We start from the raw sequence: 23,729 nt of genomic DNA, 5'->3' as shown, positions 1-23,729 counted from the left end.
AATGAGAGCCAAGTTAAATTAGTGACCACTAAATTACATAGGACACTTCTGAAGACATGTAGATTTAATACTTGAAAGTATATGTAGTAGCCAATTTAGGAAAGACCTAATAGTTCTATTAGAACCTACTTTTTTAGAGCTCTTTAGGGGAATGTATTTTGGAATGATTGATAATTGGCATGTTAGTATAGAGATTCATACTTCTAAGGGATTTAAGGATATTTGAAAATTATTCTTTTAAATAACTTAAAATTTCTCCTTTGAAATGTTTATACTATTTATTTCACAGATTAAGTTTTTTCACAAAATAAGAAAATGTAAGCAATTAGAACAATCACAAACTGAAATAATTGGATCTAAATGAAATTTATCATTCCTAAAGTAATAATATTAATAACATTTATTTAGTCCTTCAAGATCTACAAAGTCTCTTTCTCATAATAGTCCTATGAGGTTGAAGAGTAAAAATGTTATCCCTCTAGAGAAGAAAACAAAGGCTCAGAGTGGTAAAGGGCCTTGGCCACAATTTACAATCATCAGAACTAAAATGAGCAGTAAACCTAGCCTTTGCCTTCCACACAAGAGAACCAGTCTCATTATCGTTTGTCATGTTATAAAATAATTGGAATACATATTAAAGGAATTGGAATTTTTAAATATGAGTTTATAGGTGTTGGCTATTTGACCACTTTTGTGTTTTTAGCTCACAGATGGTACTAAAAATTAAATTCTTTTGTTTACTTTTTTAGTTGTCCCTTTTGGAATATTATTTTACAAGTATTTTAACTCTTTTAAGCTTTGCAAATGAATTTGAGATTGTTTTAATGATGTAGTTGAAATTTATAGCTGATATCTCAAATCCTCGAATAGTGGCTTTAAATTTGTCAGTAGTTCTAAGCAGTGATAAAGAAGAGAAATGTCAATTTCAACAGAAATATTTTAAATACAGTGCTTTATTTTAGACATGGCTCTAAACATTGAACTTAATTCAGTTGTTGGGAAAATTCTGTTTGCATTTTTGGAACACTTTTCTGAAAATTTTCCATGATTTAAAGACCATAAAGTTCATTACTTAGCCTAAGGAGTAAATAATGCAGATTTTATTTGGAAATAGATTAATATCTTGAAAGCTAACCAATTCTAAAGTTTTTCTGTGGACATACACAAAAGGTTTCCTTTTTGGAGAAATACATAATCTTTTAGTTTTCTGTGTTATATCAAAGTATTTGGAATAGTATGAAACAATTTATAAATTATTTTCATGATATGTTATAAGATACTATAAAGAAGCCAAGAAATAAAGTAAGAAATAGATGTTTTCATTAATTTTTAATGACTGGCTTTTACTATATCTTTTAAAAATAGGTAATCCTGATGTCAGCTACCATCAATTGTAGAGAATTTGCTGACTATTTTGCTGTTCCAGTTCAGAATAAAATGAATCCTGCTTATGTCTTTGAAGTAGAAGGCAAGCCTCACACAATTGAAGAATATTACCTTAATGATTTGGTACATGTTAATCATATTAGGGTATGTTGGAATATATTTTATTGCTTATAATTAGTGTGTTTTTTTAACATTCATGCTAGGACTAATATGACAGCAGATTTATAGAGGCAGTTTTTTAGTGAAGACCCTTTGCTTTATTGTTAACAAGAATGAGAGTAGTAGCCATTATATGTGGGCCCACATGGTATGTTTATATGTCCACATGCTGACAGAATCCGCTAATTGGTTCTTGACCAATTAGCATTGTCAACTTAACTGGTACTTCTTGGTGTCTAGGGAACCCCTCCCTCCTTCTTTCATGTCTTTCTGGCAATCAATTAATGAAAACTGATTTTATACTTGAAAGTGGATATATTCTGAAAAATAACATTTTATTTTGTTGAACAAAGCCTTTTTGAAAAACCAATTTTAATTTCCAGAAGTTATAGTTATAGAATGGGCATAATATTGTGTCATAGTACCACATGGAGGAGTACCATAACAGTATAATTTTATTAAAGATTATAATTGATTTTACCAAAAGAATTTCTGCTTCATGTGAAAATAAAGAGCTTTATCTGAGTACCATAATAAACTGACCGTATTTGAATTCATGTGGGGCACAAATTGAGACTTGCAAATCTTCATCCTAATTATCTTTGTAAGGTCAGTAATGCCATTAAAAAAACCTAACAGTTATAGATAATTTGTTGGGGTTTCCATTTTTATATGGGCATTGAAAATTCACTGTTTATCTTATAAGTCAAGAGATAGGTTTTTTTAATTAAAATTTGATTTTTTTGTTCTGAAATTAAACCACACAAAACCACCATTTCCATATAGAAAGTAGAATAGAAAAAGAGGACTGTTTATGAACATAAGGTCGAGAATTTCAAAGAGATAAAAAAAAAGTGGAAAAATACAGAAGTTGAAAAATATAGTAACTTTTTATTATAACAAAGAACTGGAAACTAAAGGAGGAGGATAGGAAATAGCTGAACAAAAATAGGTTCTAATTTGAGATCTGTTATTACTATACCTCCTTTCCCTTTTTTTGTTTTGAAATTCTCAACCTGATACTCTTTCAAATGAATTTTCTTGTTTTCTTTCTTGCTCTAAAATAATTCTCTGGTAGTTTGGTGTTGCACTAAATAAGTAAATTAATTTGAGTGGTATTGACATTTTTATTACTGGTTCAGCCTGTCCAGTGGCAGTTAACATTTTATAATTTTTAGTTGCCTTCATATAATTCCAGTCTTTGTCAGCTAAGATAAACTCCTTAATGTTTTATCCTTTTTGTTATTACTTTAAATTGAAAATCTTCTAGCTAGGTTTTCTTGATAATGTGTATAGAGATGCTGCAGTAATCCTGCCAGTTTGAAATGACTGTTTTCATTAATTTTTTGTTTATTTTTTTTTTTGGTTTCTCTTGATAGACAATTATATTATCTTTAAGAAGTTTTGTTTCCTCCTTGCCTTTTATTTATTCTCATAATTTGTTTGTCAGCTAATATTTCTATAGCACTGTATCAAATAATAATGTTGATAATGGATGTCCTTGTTTTATCTCTAATTCTATTATAAGGTCCTCTGTCTGCATAATGTGATATTAGTGCTTCATTTTACATAGATAATATTTATCCCATTAATCAAAGGCATACTTATTCTGATGCTTTTTAGATAATAAAACAACAGCGATCAGAAATGCGTTTTTAATTTTGTCAAAAAAATTTTCAGTATATAATTACATAATCATGTGGTTTTGATTTTTTTTAAATATTGATATGGTTCATTCTAGGTATTATAGTTTTCCTCATATTGAGATAACATTTGTAAAACATTTATCACACTACCTGATATATAGTAGGTGCTATATATATGCTTTTTCCTTTTCTCTTCTTCATTTTCAAGATTGAACCAATTCAGCAATACCAAAAAAAATCTAACTTTATCGATGTAAAATCTTTAAAAATGTGTTGTTGGAATTAATGCATTGTATTAGAATTTTTACATTGATAGTAGAGATTTTTTTATAGATATCTTTAATTTTTCCTTTTTTAAAGAAAATCAAGACCATATTATCTCTTAGGAAAATTGGATTAGATGACTTCTCATTTTTGGAATTAATTTATGTAATATAGAAATTAATTATTCTTTGAGGTTTTGCTAGAATTTCTTTATAAACCCACCTTGTGCTAAGTTTTTTTTTTCCTTTGGGAATTCCTTTGTGGTATGTTGAATTTTTCTTTCTGATGATGATTATTTTAAAAGTCTATTTCTTGTTTTGTTAATTTGAGCATTTTTTAGAACATTTTGACCAGATGGATTTATAAGAAAATTCTAGCAGACCTTCAATGAAAAATTAATTTCTATATTACATAAATTATTTCCAATAATGAGAAAATTTCCCAAAAGGACTGCTTTATCTTACATCCCCAAAATTTTAGGATTTGTTGTTTGAGATTTTTTATTGTTTGTAAACAATGGTAAATTTTTTTTTCTTTGATCCAGTAGTTTTTTTGGATTCAACCATTCAGTCTTCACTTAATACTTTCTTTAGTTCCTTTCATTAAATAAAATTTTTATTGTGATTATTAAGCTTGTGCTAAATAATTTTATCTACTTTTTTATGTTTTATGAGGATTTTGTCTTAACACATGCTTAACTTTTTTAGAGTTACTATGAATTGCTAAGAAATATATAAACTTTTTGTTATTATTGAGTAACTGCCAAATACCATAGCTAAATTATCTTTTTTAAAAATTACTAATTCATTTATTTATTTTTAACATTCATCTTTAAAAATGTTTTGAGTTCTAAATTCTCTCCCTCCCTCCAGTTCCTCTCCAACCTATTGAGAAAGTAATCAATATAATATCAATTATACATGTGATATCATGAAAACATATCAATTGTTAGCTATATTGTATCCTCTCCTTCCCAAAGCAAGAAAAATAAAGTGAATAAATTGTGCTTCACTTGGCACTCAGATTCCATCAGTTTTTGCTATAGAAGTGGTTAGTATTTTTCATCATTTGGAATTATCTTTGATCATTGTATTGCTCAGAACTGCTAAAATTTTCACAGTTGACCTATGTCAGAATATTGCTATTATTATGTATGATGTCCTCCTGATTCATGTCTTCTAGATTTTTCTGAAACTATTCTCATATACAAGACTTGTCCAAACATTTCCCAGTTGATTTCCATTTTCTTTGCCTCCACAAAGAGTTACTATAAATATTTTTGTTGAATGTAATTTTATTGCATTACGGTCTGAAAAGACAGAAACTTAAGATGGATTGATCATATGGAGAGAGTGGAAATGATTATGATGTTTGGAGTGAGTGAGGAAGGAAAGCCTCTAGTAGATTTGGTGGGTTTCCTATAGATGATTTGGGAAGTTATAGATGAGACTCAAATAGAATAGATGTGTAAATTGCCATCGGCATCATCATCAGAGGAAACCTGCAAATTGAGGATCTCACAGATATATTTGAAAATGTATTATTTCCCTGCTGTCAGAAATCAGAAAAGTGAAGAATTTAGGGAAGCATGATAAGACTTCTGTGATCTTCAAAATGAAATAAGAACCATAAAAATATATACAATAACTACTATATTGTCCAAGGAAAACACAATAAAATGATATTGCTGTATAATTAGAATGACCTAACACCTACTCCAGAGTACTGTTAGGAAAATTTACCTTCCTCTTCACAGATATTGGAAGTCTGTGAGTATGCAGTATTTCAAAGAATTTCAGATTTGATCAATGTGTCCACTGGCTTTGCTAAGTTGCCTCCCCTTCTCCCTCCCTACTTTAAAATCTTTGCTACAGCAGAGACGAGGTATCATTTTAGTAGCAGCAGAAACCAAAACTGCTCTGATGTCTTTCCAAACCTCTCTTTAAAAAGAGCCTCAAAACGACGAGTCAAAAACCAACAGCAAAACAGAGTGAGGGGTTCTCCCCCAAACACAATTTGAAAGGTAGGCAGAGAAAATAGATTTTCACAGGATAAGGGAGAATTGGAAGCAGAACTACAAAAGAGGAGTGCTAGTCGACTACCTTTCTACCCTACTGCACCAGCTTCTGCAACTGGACATAGGCTAACTTCAGGATCCTGGGGCATGGGCTACACCAACAAAAGAGCACTCCAGATCCCAAACTCACCCCTTGAATTCTCATGCCCTGGAACCAGCCCACAGTGAAGCCTGGAAGTCCATAGCTCTGGGCCCTTTCAACCCTGAGTAGGTGAAGACCTTGTCTCAGAGCAAAATAGCTCAGAGTGCTGAGTCCTGCAAGCCAGCAGCAGAGGAGACAGGATTGGCGGCTTTTAGAGTTTCCAGTCTGCAGGTAATAAAAAGCTGAGAAAATGAGCAAATATTAAAAGAAATACCTAACTCCAGAAAATTTCAATTGTGACAAATAGTCACAAAAAACACAGGGGATTGTGAAATCCAAGCAATCACATGTAAAAAACTTCGAAGAAAAATGGAAATTGGTCTCAACTGCTAGAAGAACTCAGAAAGGAGTTAAAAAATCAAATATGACAAGTCAAAGGATAATGGGGGGAAAAAATAAAAGTACTGCAAAAAGAAAACAGCTTCAAAAGCTAAATTGGTTAATTGGAAAAAGAGGCACAAAAATCCAATGCAGAAAAGAATTCCATGAAAAACAGAATGGACCAAATAGAAGAGGAGGTTCAAAAGGTCACAGAAAAAATTTAGTTTTTAAAAATTAGAATTGGGCAAATAGAAGCTAATGATTTCATGAGACATCAAGAAAAAATAAAACAAAATCAAGAGAATGAAAAAATAGAAGAAAATATAAAATATCGCATAAAATCTTTGCTACAATGTAAAGTTTACTAGTGGTGATGTGAGGAGAGTGTCATATATTTGGAAAAAGAAGGTAATGTAAAAATATAAAATATCAATGAAAATAAGTAGAACATAAAATAAAACTGAGGAAAAGCATTTGCCATTCTTATCAGTGATATTTAGGAGTCTCACTTTTCTAATATTAAAGAATGTTTATGACTGAATGGACATGTTTTAAACAATTTTTATAGTTCTTGGAATTTTTTATAACAGGAAAAAAGATGGAAAGAGTCAAGATTACTTTGAATGATGAGATTTAGAATATTTTAGACCTAATTTGTCTTTATTGCTAAAGATATTGATAAAGAACAGAAGTGTTTTAGTAAAAAAGCTATATGGAAGTGTCACATCTCTAAATGTTTTCCCATTAAAATTGACATTGCTTTCAAATTGGGGCAGATAGGTGGGTCAGTGGATAGAGAACCAGGTCTGGAGACAGGAGGTCCTTGGTTCTAAATTCATCCTTTATTTATTTATTTTTATTCTAGGAATTCTAATTGATCTTATAGGCAAACTTTGTTTTTCTTTGAGGTTTAATTTGTGTTGTGAAGTTATTCTCTTCTGGATTAGTGTCTTGAGTATCCCTCGATACCATAATAGCTCTTAATCTTTTTTGTTAACTTATTTATTTTTCCATCCTTTTCACCCTTATTGAGATTTTGTGTTTGGGCCAGTCTTCGCTCACTTCTGTTGGGAGTGTTGTGACCTTATGTACAACATTTTTATCTTCTCTAGGGTTCTGGTCCTTTACCCTCTAAAGTGTTGAATTCTGTGTTTTTCATTGATCACGGGGACCTTGGGCCAGGGAGCTACAAATATTCAGTGGACTCTATTTGATTTCATTAAGGTCATGGTTTCATTGCTGCCCTGTTTGACTTTCAAGTTACACATTCAAGTTTGAGAATAGACAATTACAGATGCAACTTCCTTCTGAATGGAACACTAATAGTGAGTTGCCAGCCCCAGCCGCTGGCAGTTAGTTAAAAAGTTTCCACAGGTTAAAAGCCAGTAGCATTGACTGCTTAACCCAATTCTGGAACAAATGACTTGAGTCTTTGACCTCTCTTCCTGGTCAAATCAAAAGAATAGCCTTCAAATAACTATACATAGTCATACAAGACAAATTCATTGTGTTAAAATGCTTAATTGTGCACCTTAAATTCATTATCTCTCTGCTCTGAAGTGGATTGCTTATTTTAACATTAGTCCTCTCAAATTGTGAATGGTCATTGTATTGACCATAATTCTTTCAGTTTTCAAAGTTTTTGTAATATTTGCAACTAATTACGTATTTGACAGATTCTTTTATTAATTCATTTGCTTTTGCATCCTTCTGTCTTAGATTTGGTACTAAATTGAATTAATATCAAATTAAAAAGACAATGAATTTTTGTTTATTGAAAAAATAAGACAATGGGTATTCAAAGATGAAAACTATTCAGGGGTAGAAGAAAATATTCAACTGGTTAAAAAGATTTAGGACAGTGAAGGAAATTTCTTACCAGGGAGAAATTTCAGTTCTACAAAGTATATAACCATTCAATCACATAAGCAGAAAAGACAGTTAAACTGCTATATAACTTTCTAGAGTTATAATTGTCCCTTCAAGTTCTATGCTAAGTATTGATTCTAAGGCAGGAAATGAGTTGGGCAATTAGGGTTAATTGACTTGTTGTTCAAGGTCACAAAGCTAAGAAGTGTCTGAGGCCAAATTCATCTTGTCTTGATATTTCTTTCTTAATTCACTTATAGCTTCTTCAGTTTCTTTCTCTGAAATACAATTGTAACTTGTTTTCATTTTGTAAATTTGAGTACTTTATATTTTTGTAATAATTTTTCCCTCATTGTTTATTTTGTTGGATATTTGCGCAAAATAGTTTATATTAACGTTTTTCTTTTGTCAATTCTTTCATTAAATTTTGCAGTTTATTTTTAGTTTTGTTAATGTCTTCCTTCATTTTCAAGATTTCCATTTTCAAGCTTAATTAGAATTTTAAATTTTGCTTTCTAGTATTTTTAGTTGCAGGCTGATTAATAGAGTTTTTTCATTCTTGTGTTAATGAAAATGTTTTCGAGAGAACAATTTTCCCATATGGACTGCCTTTCAATGTTGTAATTATTTTCAATGAAATTACCTAACATTTCTATGTTTTGTTTTTTGACCTGCCATTTTTAAAATATTAATTTAGTCTCCAGTTCATTTAAAAAACTTTTATTTAATATAACTTTGAATTCATGTACTTAGTAAAGAATGTGAATGATCCTAATGCAAACACCAACAACATGGAAATAGGTTTTGATCAAGGACACATGTAATATCCAATTAAATTGCATGCCAACTGAGGAAAGGGTGTGTGGAGGGGAGAGGAGGGAAATAATATAATTCTTGTAACCAAGGAATAATGTTCTAAATTAACTAAATAAATTAACTTAAATTTAAAAAAAAAGAGTGTGAATTATATTTCTACTTTTTCTTTTTTGTTTATAAGGTTTATATGTCCTGAGATGATCAGTTTTTGTAAAGGTGTTATGCTCAGCTGATAAATGTGTTTATCCTTTTATATTTTCTTTTCTATTTCTGTTCAATATTTATCAGAGACTTATATCTTATTAAAATAATATTTTGCTTCTGACTTCTGGTTAAATTTACCTAGGATTGAAAACAGCAAAGTGATATTTCTCACTATTGTAGTTTTATTCTTTTCCATTGTAATTCATTTATTTTGTCTTTTTTTGGAGTTATCTTATTTAGCTCATATGTGAAGTATTGAAATCAATTCATTGTTTATTCTCTCAGGGAAATATAGGTTTTTTCTTTTTTCTCCTTTAAGTCTATTTTTGCTTTTGCCTTCTCTGTAATCATAATTGATACCCTTTCTTGTTTGTATTTAGCTGAGACATAAATAGATTTTGCTCCAGTCTCTTATTTCATCTTGCCTGAGTATTTGTGTATCTTATAAAAAGGATCTTCTTAGATTTCACTTTCTAAACCATTCCTTTAACCTCTTAATTTATTTTTATTCATTCTATACGTATTCACAGTTATGAGAATAGATTTTTCATGTCTCTATGGTTATTCATGTAGTCCTTGTTGAAAATCCATTTTTTCTTCTGTTTGTAGTTGTTACTTAATTACTTGTTTTTTTTGGGGGGGGGGTGCATTTTAGATCTATTGTAATTGAAGTGAAATTGATATTTTAATCCCTGAATTGAGAGTTTGTGCCCAGGGAAAGATCTACCTTCTGCTCTACTTTCTTGTGGCATTGGTCATTCTTTTTTTTTTAATTAACATTATGTTTTTATTTGGTCAATTTCAAACATTATTCCTTGATTACAAAAATCATTTTCTATTCCTTCCTCCCCTCCCCTACCCCTCCCATAGCTGACGCACAATTCCACTGGGTATTACATGTGTCCTTGATCAGAACCTATTTCCATGTTGTTGGTGTTTGCACTAGGATGTTCATTTAGAGTCTCCATCCCCAATCATATCCCCCTCGACCCATGTCATCAAGCAGTTGTTTTTCTTTGGTGTTTTTACTCCCACAGTTTTTCCTCTGATTGTGGATAATGTTCTTTCTCATAGATCCCTCTGGGTTTTTCAGGATCACTGCATTGCCACTAATGGAGAAGTCCATTACATTCGATTGTACCACACTGTATCAGTCTCTGGGTACAATGTTCTCCTGGTTCTGCTCCTCTCACTCTGCATCAATTCCTGGAGGTTGTGCCAGTCTCCATGGAATTCCTCCACTTCATTATTCCTTTGAGCACAATATTATTCCATCACCAACATATACCACAATTTGGTCAGCCATTCCCCAATTGAAGGGCATCCCCTCTTTTTCCAATTTTTGGCCACTACAAAGAGCGCAGCTATGAATATTTTTGTACAAGTCTTTTTCCTTATTATCTCTTTGGGGTACAAACCCAGCAGTGCTATGGCTGGATCAAAGGGCAGACAGTCTTTTAGTGCCCTTTGGACATAGTTCCAAATTGCCCTCCAAAATGGTTGGATCAGTTCACAACTCCACCAGCAATGAATTAGTGTCCCTACTTTGCCACATCCCCTCCAGCATTCATTACTTTCCTTTGCTGTCATGGTAGACAATCTGCTAGGTGTGAGGGTGGTACCTCAGAATTGTTTTGATTTGCATTTCTCTGATTATTAGAGATATAGAACACTTTTTCATGTGCTTTTATTAATGCTTTTGATTACATTGACTAAAAATTGCCTATTCATGTCCCTTGCCCATTTATCAATTGGAGAATGGCTTGATTTTTTGTACAATTTTGTAAATTTCTTTGTAAATTTGAGTAATTGGACCTTTTTCAGAGGTTATTTTGTGACTCTAAGTCTTACTTGGTTTTAAAATCTTTCCCTTCCCAAAGGTCTGACATGTATAGTATTCTGTTTTCACATAATTTACTTATAGTTTCCTTTATGTTCAAGTCATTCACCCATTCTGTGTTTATCCTGGTAAGGTGTGAGGTGTTGATCCAAACCTTAATCCTTCCCATACTGTCTTCCAATTTTACCAGCAGTTTTTTATCAAATACTGGATTTTTTTTCCAAAAGCTGGGATCTTTGGGCTTGTCATAAACTGTCTTGCTGAGATCACTTACCCCAAGTCTATCCCACTGATCCTCCTTTTTGTCTCTTAGCCAGTTTTGATGTTTTGTTTTGATTTTGTTGATTTTGTTTTGATGACCACTGCTTTATATAGTAGCTTGAGATCTGGTACTGCAAGGCCGCCTTCTTTTGTATTTTTTTTTTCATGATTTCCCTGGATATCCTTGATATTTTGTTCTTCCAAATGAACTTTGTTATGTTTTTTTCTAATTCAGTAAAAAAAGTTTTTTGGAAGTTTGATGGGTATGGCACTAAATAGATAAATGAGTTTGGGTAGGATGGTCATTTTATTATATTTGCTTGTCCTACCCATGAACAGTTAATGTTTTTCCAGTTGCTCTGATCTGGTTTTACTTGTGTGGAAAGTTTATTGTAGTTGTGTTCATATAATTCCTGTGTTTGTCTCGGCAGAAAGAATCCTAAGTATTTTATATTGTCTAAGGGTATTTTGAATGGAATTTTTCTTCCTAATTCCTGCTGCTGAGATGTGTTGGAAATATATAGAAATGCTGATGGTTTATGTAGGTTTATTTTGTATCCTTCAACTTTGCTAAAGTTGTTGATTATTTCCACTAGCTTTTTAGTTGATTCTCTAGAATTCTTTAAGTAGACCATCATATCATCCTCTAAGAGTGATAACTTGGTCTCTTCATTACCAATTTTAATACCTTCAATTTCTTTTTCTTCTCTAATTGCTACTGCTAGTGTTTCTAGTACAATGTTAAACAATAGAGGTGATAATAGGCATCCTATTCTTGTTTCACTTGTGATTTTATTGGGAAGACGTCTAGTTTATCCCCATTGCAGATGATGTTGGCTGATGGTTTTAGATATATATTGTTTATTATTTTTAGGGAAGACCCTTCTATTCCTATACTTTCTAGTGGTTTCAATAGGAATGACTGTTGTATTTTGTCAAAGGCTTTTTCTGCGTCTATTGAGATAATCATGTGATTTTTGTTGGTTTGCTTGTTGATGTGGTCAATTATGTGGATGGTTTTCCTAATATTGAACCATCCTTGCATTCCTGGTATAAATCCCACCTGATCATAGTCTATAACCCTCGTGATGACTTGCTGGAATCTTTTTGCTAGTATCCTATTCAAGATTGTTGCATCTATGTTCATTAAGGAAATTGGTCCATAGTTTTCTTTCTCCATTTTTGGCCTGCCTGGCTTTGGAATCAGTACTACATTTGTGTCATAAAAGGAATTTGGTAGAACTCCCTCTTTGCTTATTATGTCAAATAGTTTGTATAGTATTGGGATTAGCTAGTCTTTGAATGTTTGATAGACTTCACTTGTGAATCCATCAGGGCCTGGAGATTTCTTCTTAGGGAGTTCTTTGATGGCCTGTTCAATTTCTTTTTCTAACATGGGATTACTTAAGAATTCTATTTCTTCTTCTGTTAATCTAGGCAATTTATATTTTTGTAAATATTCATCCATATCACCTAGATTGGCATTTTATTGTCATATAATTGGGCAAAAGTTTTTAATGATTGCCTTAATTTCCTCTTCATTGGAGGTGAGTTCTCCTTTTTCATCTATGATACCGTTAATTTGGTTATCTTCTTTGCTTTTTTGTATTAAATTCCCCAGTACTTTGTTTATTTTGTTTGTTTTTTCAAAATAGCAGCTTCTAGTCTTATTTATTACTTTCAATAGTTCTATCACTTTTGATTTTAGTCATTTCTCCCTTAATTTTTAGGATCTCTAATTTGGTTTTCTTCCGGGGGGGGGGGGTTAATTTGTTTACTTTCACGTTTTTTGGTTGGCATGTCCAATTCATTGACCTCTGCCCTCCCTAATTTGTTAGTTTATGAATTCAAGGATATAAAATTTCCCCTGAGTACTGCTTTGGCTGCATCCCACAGAGTTTGAAAGGGTGTTTCATCATTGTCATTTTCTTCAATGAAATTATTAATTGTTTCTATGATTTGTTCACTAACCGATTTTGGAGAATCATATTGTTTAATTTCCAATTAATTTTTGATTTGGCTCTCCCATGTACCCTTACTGATCATTATTTTTATTGCCTTATGTTCTGAAAAGGTTGCATTTATTATTTCTGCTTTTCTACATTTGTGTGCCATGTTTTTATGGTCTAATATATGGTCAATCTTTGTGAATGTGCCATGTGCTGCTGAAAAGAAGGTGTATTGCTTTTTGTCCCTATTTATTTTTCTCCATATATCTATTAACTCATAATTTTTCTAGGATTTCATTTGTCTCTTTTACCTCTCATTTAGTTTTTGATTTATTCATCTAAATTTGATAGTGGTAGGTTCATGTCTCCCACTAGTATAGTTTTTGGCATAGGTCATTCTTGCCTTTTCTTGTTCTGTATCCCTTGAGTTCCTGTGCTAACTTTAACCTCAAACAACTCAGATTCCTTGGATTTCAGATGTCTAAGTCTTAGTGATTCAACCCTTCTGACTAGTCTGATCACTGCCTTCTTTTATTCCCCATTATTCCTATTCTGGTGCTGTGTTGTTTTCTTGTTATGTTTTGACCTCCATGAGACTTTCTTGGAGATTGCATGTGCTTGCTGCCTCAACTGTGCATAAAGTACAGCTATGCATGTCTTTCATATTTTTCCTGGTTTGGCTATACTAAGCTCTGGGGGCTCCCTTTCCTGTTGCTGCTCAGCTTCTGGCTACCTCTTGTGACTCATTCCTCATTGCTTATCCTGAAAAGTTTGCTGAAATTTTGCAATTATTGTGTGAGAAGCTATATTTTTAAATGAATTTAACTGGGAAGCTATGAGGTCTTACTTCGTTCAGAAAGCCATTTGCCTAGACAATTAATTGTTTTTGCTCCTTTAATATAGGTAGCTGATGTTGTTAGGTATAAACATTGTATTTGGTACTATAAAGAGAGAGTTATATACATGTGATCTTTGTTCCCTATAAGTTTTCAGATTTAGACAAATAATACTAACTTATTTTAGCATTTAAAGAATGAAAATAAAGAAATAAATTATTATCTTTTTTCCTTCATATGAATCCATTTGAGAGGCCTCCTTTTAGTGTGGGTCTGCTAATTATATCACTTTTGGAGTCTGTTTTTTGGGGGGGAAGATGAGTCAAGGCTTGGGGGAAACGTTTGTTCCTTTTTAACATATTACCATATCCTTTTTAGCACACAACCTGAAATTAAGATTTAAAATAATTTATCTGTTTAATTAAAAATAATTAAGACATATTTTATAAAGAAATAATTTCTGTATAATTTTAAAGCTTCCTCCACAGCTAATGGATGAACCAATGATAACAAAGGAAATGTATGAAGTTGCAATTTCCTTGATTCAGTTATTTGACGAATTGGACATAAAAGAGAATGGGTAAGAATAGGGGGAAATTGACTTAAGAAAATTTCTTTTGCTTTAAGTGATCATTTTTTATGATATTAATGGTTGGTTATGATTTATACTTTAGTTCAAATGATGTAACTAGTAAGACCTGATGATAATTTTTTACTTCAGAAGGAAGTTGGAACTGATAGTTTTAAAAGTAAAGATAGCCTACAAAGAATCTGATATTCAAAAATAGACATCATATCTATATTACACTTACATTAATCCCAAGAATTACATGCATTAAATAAGTCATCAAAGCTGATGATCTTTGTTTTCTGTTTTGTCTTTCCTAATAAGTTTTTCCAACATTCAAGTATTCCTCATATTATGAATACATCATGCTTTAAAAGTTGAGTTGCTGCAGTTTAGAATTTATTTTCTCATAGAAATGCTGTTGGAAAATGGTTGTTAGCTTTGGAAACAACCTCTACTTTATTCATGTTCCAGTTTGGGATTTGAAGAATTAGAAGTAAGAGGAATCATTTTAATAAAAGTTTGCTGATTCCAATATGATACTATCATTATAAACTTATAAAATATATAATGACAAAATCAGTAATAATTTAAAATGAATTTTATTTATTAATCATTACTGTATTGAACATAGTTTAAAAGTAATAATATTTTTGTTTTGGTTATATTATTTCATCTATTGAAAGCACGTTTTCTTATGTTACTGAAATGTGTTGCATATCTTGTTAGAGCTTAAAGTATAGAAGACATTTAATAGGACTAGGGAAATAAATTGGAGGTCAGCTGTGGAGGGCTTTAAATGTTTTTAATTTATCTTAAAAGAAAACTCTTTCCAATATATTCCATTGGATTGAATTCTTGTGTATTTTTTTCTAGCTTGATAAGTTGGCACTACACATTATAAAACTCTTTAAAAAGTGTTTTTGTTTTTTGTTTGTTTTTTGTCTTGACTTGGGTATGTGTTCATGTCTGCTCCTCTGATGATTTCTTTTCATTGTTCCCTTGACATAGTTCTTAGTTTCTTAAGAGCCTCCATCATCATGATGATAGAGATAATGATAATAATAATATTAATGATAAGGTTTACAGTTACATAGCACTTTATGGTTTACAGAGAGCTTTACAAATATTACCTTATTTATCTCTGTCATAATCCTAATAGGTAGGTACATCCCCATTTTATAGGTGAGGAAACTGAGGCAGAAGTTAAATGACTTGCCCAGAGTCACACAGCTAGTGAGTTTCTGAGGCCAGATTTAAACCGAGGTCTTCCTGACACCAGGTACAGAGCTTTATCCACAAAACCATTTTATAGTCTCAATCCTTGTTACTGATTTTATTGCTTGACTTCAAACAATTTAGTTTTATGCTCTAGGCTTTAATATTTTTATTTGTTTGTTTTAAATATCTGTTGAACTAAATTATCTCTAAGCTTACTTCCAGATATAATGTTGTGATGTTTTTGCCAAGGAAGAAAATGTATACATAATTTCTTTTTATATTACATTTTTACTATTAGGGACAAGACCTTGTCAAGTGCTAACTTTGTGTCAGAACGCAGTAGTGTATTGGTTTTTTTGCCAGGTGGGTATCCATTTTGTGTTTTTTGGAGAAAGTGTTTGATTAGCCATTTTTAATAACAAAAAATTCTTTTCTTTGATTTTTTTCTTGCCAATGAGAATATGAACATATAATTTTTAGTATGACTCATTCTTTGTTTAAAAAAATTTTTAAGTATTTTTCAATGGTTACATGATTTGTGTTCTCTCCCTCTCCTTTTACTTCTCCCTTCCTGGAGCTGACAAGCAATTCCAATGGGTTTATACATGTATTACCATTAAAAACATTTTGATATTTTCAATTTTCTAATAGGGTATTCCTTTAAATCCAGAAACACCAATCATATACCCTTATGAACAAGTGGTAAATCATATGTTTTTCTTCTGCATTTCTACTCCCACAGTTTTAAGTATCAGACTTAAAATTTGAATTACTAGCACATTGATAAAAAAAATTTTTTTTAATGTTTTCACGGGTATGGTTACAATTAGTAGATAACTGAGCAGCTTTGAATAAATTTGAGCTTGTGAATATCTTACCCTGCAAATGATTGCTTCAAAGTGAAGGGGAGAAAAAAACGTTGATTTTAATATTTATAAAGGAGACTTGAGTTTTCCCCCACTTTCCAATTAATTGTCTTGGAGGGGAGAAGGCAACTTAAAAATTTTTCTCTCAAACGGTTGCCTTGGGTGGGGAGCAAAAACCTCAGAAGAAAAAGATTTTAAAATATTGGTTGCAGAAATTTTCAATACCTTTCAGGTTATAATATAAAATAGGTCAATAGGCAAATCAGAGGCTTAGGAAAAATATCCTGTCTTCTTTGGGTCATTGGACCTGTTGATTCTTGTTCTATTGTGTTTATGTGTCATTAGAAAACTTAAGTGTACTTGTGATGAGTCGAAACTTAAATCCTTGTTTTACAAGGTATTAAAATTTTTATAGGATTAAAATTTTGATTTTTTTCAAAAACTCTTATCTTCAAATAATTAGGAAGATATATTTTAAGATGACAAAGAACTTCATTTTATAATTATAGGTAACATTTTGACCTTTCCAATTGACCTCTTAGATGGGAAGTAGAATATGGAAAAAGATAATGGAAGAGAAAATGGAAGTAGAATAAGAAATAAATTGGCTAGAACTTGCCTGAACCATAATTTTTATGTATTTGTTTATTTAAATGGTTTTTGTGGGTGGTGGTGATTTAAATATTAGAGAAAAAGAGAACTTATGTGATAAATCATTATCTTAATTTGACAGTTGATCTTTTAACAAAATTAAAAATTTTAAACCTGATTCTTTTCCTTTCCCCAGGTTTAGGTGAAATAAACTACATGCATGAACTCCTTACAAACATGGTTCACAAAAGGTAGTTTTAAACATACAAAATTGACCAATTTTGAAAAAGTTGAATTATTTCTGTATGTAATAAATCTTATAGCCATTTCTGAATAAGTGCAGTCAAAGCATAGTCAGTAATCACTTCCTAAAATACTTTATGTAAGTTGATTGATTGTTAAATGGGTTTTAAAAGAGCCCTAGTTTTGGATTCAGAAAACCCTTGGTTCAAGTCCCACTTTTGACAATTAATAGTTTTGCAATCTTGGGAAAGTCATTAACCTTACTGAGTTTTGATGTCTTAACATGACATAAGGATCAGAATATGAAAAGTTTTTTAAAATCTCAAAATACTATATAAATATATAAGATATTATCAACTTCTTATGTCATTATTCTGGTTTTTTTAGATTGCAAGTTTATCCTCTCCATTCCAGTGTAACTTTGGAAGAACAAAATAATGTGTTTTTAACTCCAGTCCCTGGGTACAGAAAGGTGAGAAAATTGAAAAAGATAAACACCGTAGTTACATGTGTATACCACCAAACAATGTTTTCTTTTCCTTGTACTGAATGCTTAATGTTACCTTAGATAAGTTACTTAACCTCTCAGTGCCCTCAGGCACCTCTTCTGCAATGGAAGTTGCAAAGAAGATTGGTCAGCTCTGTAGAGGAAGTTTTTCTCTTCCACTGCTTTACTGTTAAAATATCACTGGTCCTCACTCTTCATTCCCTCTCCTCCTTAAGTTGTCTTTCCACCATCCCCAAGTTACTATACTTAGGGAAGTTTTCATCACTCGTTGACTTATTTTCCAAATCATTATTTTGTGAGCTTCTGACATAACACATTGACATACTCTGTGATGGGTTTTCTTCAAGAATGAAATTATGGAGTCAAACTAATTTTCCAAACAAATGACTAGCTGTATTTTTTCATCTTCATTTGTTCAAATTCATGCATCTACTAAATATTGTTGATTCTTCCACTAGCAATGCCTTTAATAATTGCAGGATCCTTGCCTTCATTTTTACTACCATGATTTGTCCAGGTTCTCATTACCTCTAGTCTGGATTTCTATAGTAACAACCTAACTGATCTTACTTCTAGTATTTTCTCTGATTCCCTGTCTGTGTTATCTTTGGAAAGCCCTACTCTGTTACATTACTGTTTTTTTAGTGGTTCCCAACTGCCTACCATATAAAGTGTTGACCTACTCTCTTTCTTTTTTTTTCCATGAAAAAATGCATACAGAATTTATTGATTGGTGTGAGAAAATAAAGCACTATTAGAAATTTGAGTTACTAAGATTTTCCAGTCATTTAGTGACCATTTATTAAACTAGGTGATAGATAAAATGCAATTAAGGGAGTTATTCTCAGTATACAATCATTTAGGATATGAAATATACACAAAATGTAAACAGAACTGTAGTGCAGATAGAATATGTAGAAACATTAAATCAAATACAGAGGGCTATTATTCAAGAATCAAGGAGGGAAAGTTCATAAATTAGGTTTCCTGAAGGTGGTTCTTTTTTTAAAAGCATTTTTAAAGAGGTTAAACAGGATAAAAAGGATAGAGGAAATGTTTCCCAAGACATTTAAAGCAAAGGGAATAAATAGTGAGAGAAAGGGCATGAAATTTAACTATAAATCTCTCCCAAGGTTAATTTTTACTCTCCCTACCTTTCCTTGTTGGCTATTGATATTGCTGGGCCACCACAAAATCACTCAACTTCTTTCAAATCAAAGTAAAATTGAGTAGTCATCTTACTCCAGTGTTCAACATACTACCAAATAGAGTACAAGTTCTACATGAGTTTTGTAAATAGGAAATCTGTGAACCTCTCTTTGACCTGTCTTCCCACCAAATATTGTAAATTATATTTGCTAATAATGCTATGTTTAGTCCTGATAAGTCAGCAGACACTCTTGGGTCCTTAATTCTCAGGTTGTGTGGTTCCAACTTTTTAGTGCTTCCAATTAGCTAAACCATGGTACTAAAAGATACAGAAGAAGCTAGTAAATACCTGTTCCAAATCCAGTTCTCTAATTTTATCCACCCTAATAGGGATCCTAAAATAGAGCTTTTTCTCCAGTTAATATAAAGAAGTTACAGTTGGGTGCTTATCTTAAAAAGAGAAATGCAGAAGGTAGTCTCAGTCCAGAATTGCTGTTTCTATCCAAAGTAAAAGCAGAGGCTACTGGCAGATTATATGAAACAGCAGTTTTAATGAGGTGGTACCATGAAGTGTGACAACATGGCATAGGCTACCTGGGTGCTGGGCCTAGCTAAGTAAGAAAGTCAGAGACATCCTGATAGACTTGGTGAGGAGTCCAACCCAGAATATTGCCTCTATACAGACCTACCATTAATTTGTGAAGTTGCCCATTAAAAATAAAACCATTTCCTCCTGTTAATAGCTAGCTGGAAAAAGTATATTTTTCTAGATAATGGGGACATAGCATAGGGCACTAGCTAGAAACCATAGGCACCAGAGTAGAGGTTCTAACCTACCATAAAGTAGCATAAAAGAGCTACTTGGACCCTGGTGAAAGGGTTATCAGGGAAACTATTTCCTTTGTTTCATCCTAGTAGTTAAAATGCTATACATATAGGAAAACACTAGTTCATTGGTTAAAATTAATTCAGAAGGCCAAGTACATTGTTTAGCTACTTCTGACCACTTGCTTACCCAAACCCCTGCAATCTGATGGCTGCTACTCACACTCTTTCTGAAACTATTCTCTAAAGTTTCCATACTTCCTAATTGCCAAACTGAATGTGACTTTTCTAAGTCCTCATCTTTACCTTTATGCAAAATCTGACCCCTATGACCATCTCCCATCCCTTAATTATTAACTTGGTTCCATCCTTGCCCCAACTCCACCCCATGAATCTTTCATTCTTGGCCTCATCTATTCCCAGAACTATTGACCTATACAAATGTATAACAAATCTATCTCCAGTTCTGACCATTCCCTGTATATAGCTCTTATCTGCTTGCTATTCAGCTACAACTAGACCTCATAGACAATTTCAAAACAATTCATTCCTTTTCCCCATAAAATTCACCTTTCTTCCAAATTTCCATTTAATAGCACCATTATTTCCCAACTGAAGGCCAGAATCTTTGGGATCATTTTTAACTTTCTTCCAACCTCCCAAATTAGTTGCCAACTCTTATGGATTCTACCTTCTCCATCTCTTGAATGCATTACTCTTTTCCATTAATACTGACACCAGCTTAGTTCAGGCCACCAGTTAGACTATTCTCCAAGTTTTTAAACTGATACTCTGTTCTAATTTGGGGGTGCTCCCAGTAGTCACTCTCCTAATTCACTATTATTCCCTACTACTCTGCTTATCTGTCTCCCTCTCTGAAAATATTTAACCCACATTCCTTAACCAGGCATTTAAGACCCATTAGCCTTATCCACACTATCCTCATCCTTGAGGAATCCTAAGAAAGAAGATAATTCCTCTGATCCCTCTTCTCAGTATGTGTTCTTGGTTCTTACACCTGGAATGGTAATTGCCTGTGGGATTTTGAATTCCTTTTTTCTGTTGATAAATTGCCTGAGTAACCTTTCAACTTCTTTTTCCTGGATCTCAAATGTTGCAATATATTCTATTGTATTGTGTATGTCTCTCATATCCCTCTACCAATCAAATGCCTTGGGATGATGGAGCTATCTTTTATCCCTCTCTGAAAATATCTAACAGTGGCACTTAATGTGTCTATACATTTAAAAGTAGCCCTACATTACGTAGCTCCTTGTCTTGCCTATTAATGTCCTGAGCACAATTTACAAGCACTGAAACACACTATTAACTGAGAAAGTTATCATCATGCCTCAATCCATATTTTGATACAATATTCTTGGAGCTTAAACTATATTTATCCCCACCCTGCACAGAAAAGCAGAAACAGTTCTGTCTGGCTATCTTTTTATTCCTGCATAGTACTATTTGTAAAACACTGGTCTGGGCCCAAAGTCTCAGAAGTCATAGCATGGCAGAGAATATGCCCCAGAGAATATGAGTAGTAGTCCTTTCAAAATATTAGCAGCAGCTTTAGTGCAATGTGGGCTTAATCTTCACATCCACTAGAGGTGGAATGAAGAATGTTGGCTGTGGGTTAGGAGTTACAATGGAATGATCCAGGAAGGCATCAAAGGAATAAAAAAGAGAATTAGATAACATTGGGGGGGGGGAGCAGAGGTCTACTAGGATAAGTAGATATTCCAAGGAGATGAAATACCCAGTTCTTCTACCAACACCTTAGGGTAGGGAGCTAAGTGACTCAGCAAGGATTAGAAACTGGCCACTATCTGGAATGAAAAGTAGGCAGCAGGGAAGGAGAAGTCAAAAAGTCTTTTCGGATAGTGGCTGAATGGTTTCCACAAGAATACAGACAAATTGTTCCAACTTCTTGATAACCTCCTGCCCAGCCATCAGTACCTCTTCATGATTGGCAGTCTTGTGGGTTTTGCAGTCCAAGATTGATTTGTTCTAACAAGGGAGAATCCAAAGACCCGAAGGCCACAATGAAGGATAACCACTATCACTTCTGGCACTGTGCTCATGCTCATGGCATTAACCCCTATTTTCTGCAGAAACCAACACTCTGCCATGGTTTCAAAGATGGGGCTTCCCACCATAACGTATGTTCCTTCATGAAATGGTTGTTCTTGATCCATTTGTTTCCATATACCATGGGTCTTCTGTCTCAAAATTCAATCATTAGCATCAGACATGGGAGGAAACCTTTCTCCAAATCTTTTATCATTGGGTCCTCTGAGTGGATTTTGATCACTGAGACCTGCCAAGTTCATATCATCTTTTGTCAGCATAACATCCCCAACTTCATATTCAGGGTTCAGTCCACCAACAGCATTGGTGACAATTAATGCATGCATATTCATAAGGTGGAAATCCCTAACAGGGAATGCCACCTTCAAGAGTGCATACCCTTTATACACGTGGAATCCACCCTACATCATCACACAGCATTTGTCATTTAAGTATCTAAATACCAATTGCCCTGCATGATCTGCAACTGTGCTCTGAGGGAAGTTGGGTATCTCACTGTAGTCAATGGCCTGCAATTGGGTCACTGTATTTGCCAAACCCCCCAGTCCAGAATCTCAGATCACTGCTATTTAGGGACGATATTCATTATGGGATAAAAGCCACTCAGCTGTTTTCTTATAATCCTCATACTTGTACTCATTCTCCATGGCCACCCTCGTGGTGTCCTGCTCCACTTGGCTTCTGCCTACTCTCCTTGGCTCCTCTCCACTAAGTTCCAAATGCCCCAGTCAGTTAGGAGTTCAGCCTACTCTCTTTCATCTAATATGGTAGCACTTCATAGTTTTTATTGAAGACACAGATAGGCCAAGATGGCTGAAGCAAAAGGCTCTTATGATCTTATATTAACAAATATAAGGGAAGAATAAAACTTAACATGAGACACTCAAGGGGCATGAGGAAGGACAAGATAAGAGAGGTCCGGGGGGAGGGGGGGAAGGATGTATTTACAACTTAGTCTATAGTGTAGGATATTGCATAAAGTATAATCTCCACAGTGGAGCAGGAGGTTTTGCTGATTCTATGAGAGATTCCCTCCCAACTTTACACCCAAGCTAAAAGGAAGCTCTTGTTGCTTCTATAGCTGGGACTCAAATGCAATTCACTGATGCTGACTAGTGAAGTGAGGTCTTACTCAACTGTGTCTGGTTTTCCACCTTTGATATCATAGTCAAAGAGTCAACAGTGAGTGAGATTGCATGTGATATGGAAAGTTCCAAGTACATTAGATTCTAGAAAAGGGAGGAAATAAATGCCAGGCAGAAAGGAGATATGTCTAGAACTGACTGACACATATTTGTAGGAAAGGCTAGAGCTAAAATACTATAGAAGTTCTATTTAAGGCAATATACTCAGAGTTCTTAACTTAAGGCCAAGAACTTGTTTAAATATTTTGATAACTGTGTTTCATCATAATTTATTTCCTTTGTAGTCCTATGCATTTTATTTTTATACATTTAAAAAAACACTATTCTAAACCTAATCTTTCCCACACTGTCCTCCAATTTTCCTAGCAGTTTTTATGAAATAGTGTATTTCTGTCCCAAAAGCTGGGTTCTCTGGGTTTGTCGTATACTGTCCTGCTGAGGTCACTTACCCTGAGTCTATTCCACTGATCCTCCTTTCTGTCTCTTAGCCAGTACCAAATTGTTTTGATGACTGCTGCTTTATAATATAGTCTGAGATCTGGGACTGCAAGGCCCCCTTCCTTTGTATTTTTTTCATTGTGTCCCTGGATATCCTTGATCCTTTGCTCTTCCAAATGAACTTTGTTGTGGTTTTTTCTAAATCAGTAAAAAAATTTTTTGGAAGTTCAATGGGTATGGCACTAAATAGATAAATGAGTTTGGGTAGGATGGTCATTTTATTATATTGGCTCGTCCTACCCATGAGCAGTTAA

At 33.1% G+C, this 23,729-nt stretch overlaps 1 protein-coding gene and 1 pseudogene across 1 annotated transcript in view; one reads left to right on the top strand and one right to left on the bottom strand.

Annotated features, from left to right (window-relative positions):
- Positions 1–23,729, top strand: part of TDRD9 (tudor domain containing 9) — a 236,276-nt gene that overhangs the window by 116,618 nt on the left and 95,929 nt on the right. Inside the window, exons 7-11 of the mRNA XM_007473479.3 lie at positions 1,366–1,530; positions 14,247–14,350; positions 15,858–15,922; positions 17,213–17,267; positions 17,647–17,731. Of these exons, the coding sequence (XP_007473541.2) occupies positions 1,366–1,530; positions 14,247–14,350; positions 15,858–15,922; positions 17,213–17,267; positions 17,647–17,731 (474 nt within the window). The remainder of the gene's footprint in view (positions 1–1,365; positions 1,531–14,246; positions 14,351–15,857; positions 15,923–17,212; positions 17,268–17,646; positions 17,732–23,729) is intronic.
- Positions 21,605–22,479, bottom strand: LOC103103259 (purine nucleoside phosphorylase-like; annotated as a pseudogene).

Source organism: Monodelphis domestica, chromosome 1 (assembly GCF_027887165.1).
Source record: "Monodelphis domestica isolate mMonDom1 chromosome 1, mMonDom1.pri, whole genome shotgun sequence".
Lineage (NCBI taxonomy): Eukaryota > Metazoa > Chordata > Mammalia > Didelphimorphia > Didelphidae > Monodelphis > Monodelphis domestica.
The sequence above is the reverse complement of the archived record's forward strand: the minus strand, read 5'-3'. Positions and strand labels throughout refer to the sequence as shown.